Source organism: Fukomys damarensis, unplaced genomic scaffold (assembly GCF_012274545.1).
Source record: "Fukomys damarensis isolate Sample0158 unplaced genomic scaffold, DMR_v1.0_HiC HiC_scaffold_5, whole genome shotgun sequence".
Lineage (NCBI taxonomy): Eukaryota > Metazoa > Chordata > Mammalia > Rodentia > Bathyergidae > Fukomys > Fukomys damarensis.
This window is the reverse complement of record NW_022900917.1, coordinates 69,886,177-69,896,623: the sequence shown is the minus strand read 5'-3', so window position 1 is coordinate 69,896,623 and position 10,447 is coordinate 69,886,177. Positions and strand designations below refer to the sequence as shown.

Genomic DNA, 10,447 nt, shown 5'->3' with positions numbered 1-10,447 from the left:
CCCGCAATCGCCACCCTGCAGGCTCGCCGCTGCTGAGACCTCCCCAAAATGGCTCCAGGTGCTGGGCCCCACCGGGTCTCTCTCCTTCTGAGAACACAACGCCCCCTTCCTGGAAGGGCTCTTGCGTGCGTGGCTTACTTGCCTTCTCTTCCAACAGGTGGCCTCCGCCCCTGTCCGGGGACCTGTGCCAATGACCCTGATAGTAGTTTCGCTTTCTCCTCTCTCCGCAACCTCGTCCACAGCGTGATGGGCAACCAGGTGGAGAAGCTCACCCACCTAAGTTACAAGGAAGTGCCCACGGCCGACCCGACAGGCGTGGACCGGGACGACGGGCCCCGCATCGGGGTCTCCTACATCTTCTCCAACGACGACGAGGACGCAGAGCCTCAGCCTCCGCCCCCGGGGCCCGAGGGCAGCGTGGCGCCCGCTGGAGGGAAAAAGACCGCAGCCTGCCGCCCCGCAGCCCTACGACCCGCGGCTGCAGGAGGTGGAATGCTCCGTGTTCTACCGGGACGAGTGCATCTACCAGAAGAGCTTCGCGCCCGGCTCAGCGGTGCTGAGCACCTACACGCCGGAGAACCTGCTCAACAGGTGCAGCCCCGGCGACCTGGTGGAGTTTGTGTCGCAGGCGCAGTACCCGCACTGGGCAGTGTACGTGGGCAACTTCCAGGTGGTGCACCTGCACCGGCTGGAGGTGAGCAACAGCTTCCTGACCGATGCGAGCCAGGGCCGCCGCGGCCGCGTGGTCAACGACCTGTACCGCTACAAGCCGCTGAGCCCGGGCGCAGTGGTGCGCAACGCGCTGGCGCACGTGGGCGCCAAGGAGCGAGAGCTCAGCTGGCGCAACTCGGAGAGCTTTGCCGCCTGGTGCCGCTATGGCAAGCGCGAGTTCAAGATCGGCGGCGAGCTGCGAATAGGCAAGCAGCCCTACCGCTTGCAGATTCAGCTCTCCGCCCAGCGCAGCCACACGCTGGAGTTCCAGAGCCTGGAGGACCTGATCATGGAGAAGCGGCGCAACGACCAGATCGGGCGCGCCGCCGTGCTGCAGGAGCTCGCTATGCACCTGCACCCGGCCGAGCCGGAGGAGGGCGACAGCGATGCAGCACGGACTACGCCGCCTCCCAGGAGCCCTCTGGAGCCTGGCTGCGTGGAGAAGGAGGAGGAGGAGGGGGAGGAAGGTGCGGATGTGGCGGCGCCCTGAAGGCTTTGGAGCTGGGCTCGGAGTTGCAGCAGCCGCTTTCCCCTTCCTCTTCTCCCTCCTGCCTCCTCGGAAAATGGAGAGTTGGTGAAATACGCCTTCAGCTGTGGCCAGGGGAGGAGGAAGGGGGCAGGGAGCAGGTAGGAGCACCTAAGCTGGCAGCCTTCCTTTCCACGGTGAGGCAAGCTGTAGGCTGGCTTGACAATTAATCCCTGCGGAGTCTGGATCCCAAATTGACCTTTATTCGAGCAAGAGCAAGGCTGGAGAAAAGTTCAGTGTTTGTACCTCACATTGTCCTGTCTAGCTTTGCTCTGCGCTTGAGTTCTGAGGATACCGTGTAGGAAGCCAGAGGGGGCTGGGAGGCCCCTTTGGGCGGTGCTGAGGGCTGTTTGTCTTCTTTCCTGCTGAGCTGGGCCTGCAGTCCATAAGGCTGGGGTGATTTATTGATGGGATTCTGGGCTTGCACGGCTGGGGAAGCCAGGACCAGTCTGGGATCAGCAGACCAAAAGCGGAGCAGCCCCCTATTATGTACAACAAATAGTTGAATGAACTGGCTATAAACACGAAGACTTGACTGCCTTCCTCTCTCCCTCCACTGCATCCCCTGTAATTCCTCTTCAGGATCCCACTTTTGGTGGAGTCTGCCCCATCTGCCCCTTCCCAGGTTATAAGTAAATCACTGTCAAGGGCCCGCTGGGGAGGATTCAATTAAGGTCCTGTGCTGCCGCCTTTGTTGTAGGCGCTTAGAGCTGTGCCATTTGTTATCAGAATAGGGGATTGCCCTTGTGTCTTCCATGTAATTAAACCTGCTTGGCCCAGCAGGGCACAGGTGGGTTTGGCCAGTGCCACCCCACGGAACCCCTAGGGAGACAGCCACATAGTGCTGCTCTGTTCTCTCTGTCCAGAATAGGGAAGGCCACCCTTTTTCGTGAACAAGACAATGGGTGGTGGTGATTCCTTTGAAGTTTTAGTTTTTCATTCTTTCTGGCCCATCTACCTGACCCTCACTTCCTCTGGTGGTAAAATCCAGAGCTTGAGATGTAACTTCCATGGAAACATGCTTATCATTTGGCCAGCCACACTTGCAGTTTAATTCAGGGTATAAAGTCTTGGTATAGTGGGTAGTCTCCTTGTTGCTCGGAGAATACTCCTTCAGTGCATGCGTAAGGGGTGACATGGGTCCCTCCCCTGCTACCTGGTGTGGTCAGCACAGATGCAGATGCTTTGGAATGGGGCTTTGCCCCCTCCTGTGGGTATGCCCATGATTCAGAGTGCAGCCTGGCTGCCCATTACCAGGCTTTCTGCCCCTCTTGGGAGTTATTGTGGACTGCACTGGAGAGTCCATTTTGTGACCTGATTTTTACAGTTGAAATAGAATTGTACTGGAGCAGTCTGCAGCATGGTTGTCTTGGTTGGAGAGTTCTAAAACAAGGCAACAAAACTTGAAAGATTTTCTTGTATATTTACTTTTTTACACATGGTAATTGTAGCCATAAGTTGTGGAAATCTAGATCTTTTGTAGTGATGTCCATAAAGGTGCTGTCTCTTTGGCTGTCAGGATGAGCTACATTCTAGCCTTGGTCGGAGACTTGGAAGAAAATGGATCTTCTGTTGGAAAGTAGATCTGGTTTCTCTAGTTCTGTGTGTTTTATGTTCCCCTGCCCAGGAGAAGGCAGGACAAGGTAAACATGGTAGGGGCATTTAGGAGGCCCTGCCCCAGCAGGTTGGTGTGAATGAAAGTTGAAAGTGCTGTGTGCTCTGTGGAGTAGGAGGGAGACTGGCCAGCTCTTTGTCCAGTTCCTGCATCCCTGAATTTTCCTCTGGTCCCTGAAGTCTGATCTCATTGAGTGACCGTGTGTTTCGACACAAGAGGTGCGCTTGGAATTCTGGGCCCAAGGAAGAGACCTAAGCGCCAACTCAAGAGTAGTATTTTATCTTTAGAGAAGAGGTTTTTGATAACAGGGCTTAAAAATGCACTAGATCTATTTCTATTGCTGATTTGTTGTGCACAATGGCAGTGTTTCTGCAAGGCAGCGAGAGATGCGGACTGTAATACTTAGGAGAGAGGCGCTTTCTTAGGTGTCTGATACATTAAATAAGGAATAACTGGAAAGGGCTCCAGGAAGGGGAATCAGAACAGTTCTTGGGTCTTTCCTTAAGATGGCAGTGTTGTGGAGAAGCGATACTCCTTTTTTTTTTTTTTTTTATACCCTGGCAATGGCTACATCTAGCACTTTAGGAAAAAGTGAGTATATTTAATAATTTTTGTTTCTCCTTAGGAATAAGACTTTAGAACAATTTTGTACTGTGAATTACGGATGCTCTTTGAAGGAAAGAAATATCGATTCCGACGCTCTTCAGAAGCTCTGGCAGGGATGAGCAGGATGTCGACTGGAATATATGCGAAAGGAGACAGACAGATTCTATTTTCTTACCGAGCAAATATTTTATTGAGACGCGTGTGTGTTTCAGAGGAGCCCACGACTTCAGCTACATGATTTTTTGTATTGAAAGAACTCATACTTTTTGTAGCTTTTATTCCTCATTTAATTTGAAATGACTTTGACACTAAATGCCTCTCAGAATACTTTATTCCAGACTTTAAGAAAAGTTTTAGTTTTTCGAAAAAAGTGACACTTCAGTGGTTAACCTTCTCCTACGTTTGGTGCTTTTGACCCTAATAGCTCCACTGGGCAACACCACAACCACATGAAAACATATTTTTTTGGAAGCAGAACTTTAATTTTTTATGACATAATCTATGGAAAGCTAAGAAAATTTAAGGACTACTTGTTTTGTATTTTTTTTCTTAAAAAAATGGAATCCACTGTGTTGAAGACTCTTGATAATTATGTGCTTATCTAACCATTTCTAAAATATATAAATTAGAATACAATCTAGTGTGATCATGGTCATAAAATAAATTTGTTTGGAAAGTTAGATTTCATTTGTGATTTTTAAAAAATCAGAATAACTATAAATGTGGCTGGTTTATTCATTGTTTTTTTTCTTGGCTGTAATACTTGTTACCCATGGAAAATTACACTAACTTGCAGGATAGATTTCAGTGCATTTTATTTCCCAATGAATTGTACAAACTTTATTTTTCTTGAAGGTTGTATGTTAAATCAGAGTTATGCTCTTCCACTTCTTGAGAAGGAAGTTCCAATTTGAAATTGTATCATTTCCTTCAAAATGAAGGGCAGTGCTTAGTTAAATAAAAGATTGATGATATCTTTTAAGCCATTTCCTCTTTACTTTGTCTTATTAAAATAAAACCTGCCAAGTTCTTTTGAAAAATGTCACACGGGTTTCCGATAAACCACCTTTTAGAGTTCACTGTACATTTTCTTCTACTTGTATTGTCTTTTTCTAACATTTTTTTCATCCCAGTTTAAGCTACTTAGCATAGTATAATTCCTCTGAGAATATTGGTGATATCATCTTTGCATTTCTCAGTAAACATTTTGATGAATTTTATTTAGTGGATAAAGAAACCTTGCATATATTGTGTGAACATTAATCATCCATTTCGCAAATTTCTGGGATACACAGATTGCGGAATTGTTACAAAAATCGATGGGAACCATACAGCTGTTACGGAATCTGCATGGGGAGTGCTGGTCTTCTTAACCCTTGTATATTAGGTGGTTTAGGCATCCCAACAAGGGAAACAGGATGTGCCACATAATTTATGGAAGTTGGACAAACCATGATGGGTGGCACTACTGGGTAACGATGCAGGGGCCAGCAGTTGGCAGAGGGATAGGTGTGGCATCTGAGTGGCTGGTGAGAGGCCACCAGCACTCCCTAGGTCAGCACCTTAAGTCACTTCTGTCACAGTTCTATGAGGTTCAAATGCCCAGGCTTTGTCAGCAGGTTTCTGTGAGAATTTCAGATACACAGGTTCAGGGCTGGGGCTGAGGGAGCTGTAGCAGCCATGAGGCCATTTCTTCCCAGGGTGGGAGTCTGAGTTCTCGGAATCCCTGTTGCACAGAAGGAGGGGGAGGGAACTAATAAAGAATGCATTTATTCTCGGGTAGTTTTGGTGGAGGCTGCTGTTCTTATTTTTCCTGAGTGGGCCGAGCTTTGCTTAATGTGGGTAAATGATAAGTTGGGAACCATTTAAAAGGCTGAAACGAATAGGCCAGAATATGTGCAAAAGGGCTTTTATTTCCTTTTACTGAATTCACTGTGGAAACTGCTTATTAAATACAGCAATTTCATCTGCAGTGGAAATGCAAAACTTTGCATTTGCGGTAGAGTGCTGCTTCTCTGAAGGGCCAGAGGACACCGCGCTCCAGAAACCAGAGACCCTGAAGGTTTGAGGATAGCATAGCGTGGCAGTTTGTCAACCATGGGCACATTGGGCAAGCCTGAGGCTGGCAGAAGGAAGGACACAATGAGATAAGCCGCATCAGGTGTTTTGGAGCAGGAAGCCTTGTTGAGAACGGGAGTGGCGGTCTGAGGTTGGACACTGCAGCAGGAGGGTGGCCTAGTAGCAGGTGCTGTGTGAGGCTCATGGCTTCTGCCAAGGGTGGCTCTGCCAGTCTTTCTCCCTGGTAGCTCTGGGGTAGTCTCAGGGAAGGACCTTTCCTTCCTAACTCCTGGCTTCATTTTTGTTAGGATTCATAACCCTGACCCCATCTGCATTCTGTTAACTTTTCCCATTTCACACTAGGAACTACAGCACAGAGGTTAAAAAAAAATCAGCTTCATGCTGTGTGGACAGATAATACCAGATGGCTTTGTAAAGTGCAGATACCCTGTAGGGGAGGACACAACTAAGTGGACGTGTGTTTAAGTAGACTTTGAAAACTGGCAGATAGGCACGGGGACAGCATGTAATGCCTTTGAGAAATCAGACAGACTCAAGCCAGAGCTAACACTGACTGAAGCAAATGATAGAAAGAAGTAAGGTGGCTAATACTCACTAGGTTCTTAGGTTCTTGGTACCTAATTCACAGAAGAGCCAGATTCATCGTTCTGAACCTCAAGTAGCTTCCATTCTAATAGGCAGGACAGATGACTGCCCACTGAAAGGAAGTTCACAAGTGGGATTTAAGTGCATTTGAGGTCGGCCCTTGCAACGGAGGAGTGGTGGACGTGTGTGAGAGAGGGTCTCTCCATCAGTATGCCAGAGAAAGCTTTCTGAGGAAGTTTTTAGTGCCGAGCCTTGGAAGAGGAGTAGGCGCTGATCGCATTAATCAGGAGGAGCCTGAGGAGGAAGTTGGTGACCCTCAAGCGCCAAATGCCTTTGCTTATCTCTGGTACCCTTCTGCTTCTCCCAGACTGCCTTCCACATTGCCCTGTTGTCCAATTTGTTTGTGTGTCTAACACAGAACTGGGCAGAGACCTTCGCTGTAGATAAACTGAATGGATCTTGTCATCTTTACAGACTGGAAAGCCCTCAGTATCTCTGGGAGCAGAGCAGGGCTATTAGGATGCCTACCCCAGACAGCGCTCCTTTCCTGGGACAGGAGTTTGTCTTGCTAATGCTGTGGGGCCTTAAATTGACAGTTATGTTTGAAAGTAGAGAGTAGTTTCAGGCCTTTTCCGGATGCAGGTGAGTGGCACTGGCCAGGCTGTTTGGAAAGAGTAGTAAAACAGAGCAGGAACATTTACAGCCAGTCCAGTGCCTTGTGGAGTGAGGCCGTAAATGGTTCCAAAGATGAACTCTCTGCTATTTCCTTTGGGAAAGCAAAGTAGTTAACTCCAAGTCTGATCATCTTGCTATTCACGCACTCTTTACTCTGTAACTTAGAGGGTCTCCATTGAAGTGTGCTAAACTAAAGGCAAAGAGTGTGTTCCAGGCACAGATGTGGGTACCTCAAGGCTTTGTAGTCAAAGGACCTGGGTTTCTGAGCGCAGCCTTTGTGTACAGTTAGGCTGGGACCTTGGGGAAAGACTTGGACACTATTTCCTCTTGTGTACAGTGGGCTTGTGACATTTCTCTGTTCCCTTAACTCTTGGAATTTCAGTTGTATTTGTAAAACAATGCTATCTATATAAGCATTTAATTATTAATTTAATATTAGCAATATTAATAGATTGACATAAACATGAATATGTAACAATACACTCGAGATTATATCTGCCTTAAATTTTGTGAGGACAAGGGAAATAATGCTTTTGAGGCCTGGACCAACAGCTACTAAGATTAGCTAGGGAAATATATGATGTCACCTGTGTTCAAAAGGCGCATTCAAATGAAATTCCTGTGGGGAAGAGAGAGATCTGCCTTCCCTTAGTCCTTAGTCTTGAGGAATTTCTTAGCTAGCTGTGAGAAATAGCTGCAATGCAAAAATGGTAGCTAGCTCATTCCTCAGTTATTTAGCAGGTGCCAGCCACAGTCTTGAGCCTTGATCTTTAATAGATGAACTGTTTACTGCATTTCACTTCGTATCATGCCTACTCATCGACTCAGTACCTTTTTACTGAGAATTCTTGAGACCCCGGGAAGGAGGAGATGTTGCAGCAGTTAACAACCAGGAGCATTGTCACCCTCACTGACCCATTGTAATCATGACTGAAGACTTAGGGGCAGATCCTAATACTATCTTTATTTTGTAGTTGAGTGGGTTTAGGGAAATTGATTGGTCCAGTGTCACATAAGTGGGTTTCTGGCCTGAAACAGTGACACTGTTCCCCAAAGCCCCAGGCTGCTGTCCCTGCCTGGAAAGATGGCCTGACCACGTCTATACCCCCTCCTCACTCTAGAGGAAACACAGGGCTCTCTCCAGCTCCAGCATTGATTTGCAACATTATCCGAGTAGCGAGTAGCGTCTGTATATATTTTCACTTTACTAAAGCAAGCCTGAGGCGAAACTCTAGAAGGCAAGGGACAGGAGGAAATGGAAAGGCACCTCTGGCCAGGAAGGGGTTTACATTCTTATCAGGAGCAACATAGCTGGCCTGGGTTTGGGGGGAGTCCATTAGGGACTGTGTCCTTGCTAGGCGGAGCACCAGGATCCCTTCTGTGCTGCCCGCTTCTGTCTGCTTTCTTGAGACTTCCTTTCTCCCTGGAGCCAGAGGCCTGCTCAATGCCTCGGTTCCAACTGTTGTCCCTCTACACCCTGTGCATAAATCAGTGCCTTCCTTCAGCACCTTGTCGAGGTGCCACCTCCTCCACAGAGCTGTTCTTTGCCTAACTTGAGGTGATAAAAGTCCGATGCACAACAGGGCACCTAGGAGTGACTTGGCTTTGAGTCCACCACAGTGGCTTTGTACTGAATGTTCTCAGAAAGCTTGAGCGCCCTGGGCTCCGCAGGTGCCCTGCCCCTGTCTGTGATGGGCTTCCAGGCGCAGTTGCACCCAGCAGGACATAGGTGATGCTTGTTAGTCTAGATTGGTTTTAAAGAATACTGGTTCCTTCATTCTTGTAAAAAAATGAATATTAATTATAAAATTATGTAATTAATTTTATTAAATTAACTATAAAGTAAATGTAACTAATTTCTTATAAAATTATATGTAAGTTATAGAATTAACCATTTGAATAACTGAATTTCAGGAAATACTTTTCTTATAAAAAGTAGGTGTTATAACACAAAACCGTTTGGTTGTTTTTGAACTGGCAAACTTTATTATTCTATTGACTATTAGAAACCAAATCTGCAGTGCTGATGGGAAAAAAGATGCCAACAGGACTAATTCTTGAGGGTCTTCATTTTGGAAAAAAGCATTTCAAGGTTTTGTTTGTTGTGTGATGGTCAACACTAATTTTTCTTTTCCATAACGTGTATCATCCTCTGCTACCTGAACCTACTCTGCCCCTGGGAGAATCTTCTGGACACACGTGCTCTATTCTTCTAAGGACCCCCCCGCCCCATTTTGGGTCATGTTTCAGAAAGAACCAAGCTTGTTTATGAAATATTAAATGGCAATGGTTCTTGGTACTAACATATGTTTTTGTGCTTGTGAGGCAGGCGCCGGAACCACTGAGCTAAATCCCCAGCCCATGCTTTAGTACGTTAAAACTAAACTTTATTTTAGAAACAATGATAGGTCAGGCATGGTGACATATATCTGTAATTCCAGCAGTTGGGTGGCAGAGGATCAGTGCGAGTTCAGGGTCACCCAGGGCTTCATCGTGCATTCAAGGTCAGCAGGAACAATGTAGCAAGAGCCCATCTCAAAAGGCCAAAAAAATAAAATAAAATAAAATAAGAGGGACAAAGCAGAAAAGGGTTTTAGGTTCACAGAGTTCCTGCACCCTCCCCAACGTCAGGCCTCAGTGTACACCCCGGTGAGAGTTGGGGGAAACACGAGCACAGCGTTCACATCCGGGCTCCCTTGGTGCTGTAGGAGGCCACTCTGCTGGTGCATCCACCACTGCCCTCTCCTGCAGAGTAGTTTGCACCATTTTCCACCAGCTGAGAGTGGGACCATTTTCAGCTGCATATCAAGGTACCCGTGAGGCCTGTGCAGTAGGCCCTCTTGCCTCCTTCAGCAGCCCAGTAGTAGAACTGGTTTATTTAGTCAGTGTATGAGGTAGACAGCTAGCTAGCGGAAGGGCAGAGAGAGTGGGGTGGCAAGTATGGCTTTGGACAAAGAGTGAACGTCCTCAGGCAGTAGGAGATGGTAGACCATCTGCTACTAAAGGTGGAGGGGTGGGTGGGGTGATACAGCCATTCCATACTAAGTTCCTGAATTTTAAGGAAATTACAGTACAAATTAACCAGCTTTTCTAAGATCCCAGTTTCTTGTCAGCTTGTCCAAGAACTCGGTTAAAAGCCTGAGCCCCAGTTGCTCATTTTCAATCCACAGAGCCACCTGTGCTAGGTGACCACTGAACAGCTGAGCACTCCCTGTGTGGTATTTATCTATAATTAGCTCTGGAGAGGGGAGACTTTGGCCTTCCCTTTCGGACCCTACTGGAAATCCAGGAGCTATCCTCATTTCCAGTAAAACTCCTAATTTTCTCCCTTAGTTTGTGATTTCCTTCCTTTGCAGAACCATGAGCCCGTACAAACCACACTGTATGACAGTGACATTCCTGGCTTGCGGGGTGCTCACCCAGTCTCCATATGTTTATGAGGCCAATAGTTACTGCTTCCACAGGAACCAGGAAGGATCACGAGCGACAGAGGAGACCTGTGACAAAGTGCGATGGCAGGACGGGCAGGCACTGGGCCTGTGAGTAGCTAAGCCTCATGGGCATGGCGATGGGGTCAGGGTTAGGCTTCCCTGGGGTGGGTGGAGATAAGCTGGTAGAGCAGGCTCATATTAGACAGAGGTTTCCACCAC

At 47.5% G+C, this 10,447-nt stretch overlaps 1 protein-coding gene across 1 annotated transcript; it reads left to right on the top strand.

The window, feature by feature from the left end:
* The first annotated feature begins 8 nt into the window (after positions 1 to 8).
* On the top strand, positions 9 to 4,158 carry Lratd2 (LRAT domain containing 2). The gene is given in 3 exon segments (XM_010611216.3): positions 9 to 432; positions 434 to 694; positions 3,478 to 4,158. Coding segments are annotated over 3 exon segments (651 nt in total). The 5' UTR covers positions 9 to 48; the 3' UTR covers positions 3,484 to 4,158.
* Positions 4,159 to 10,447: the final 6,289 nt, after the last annotated feature.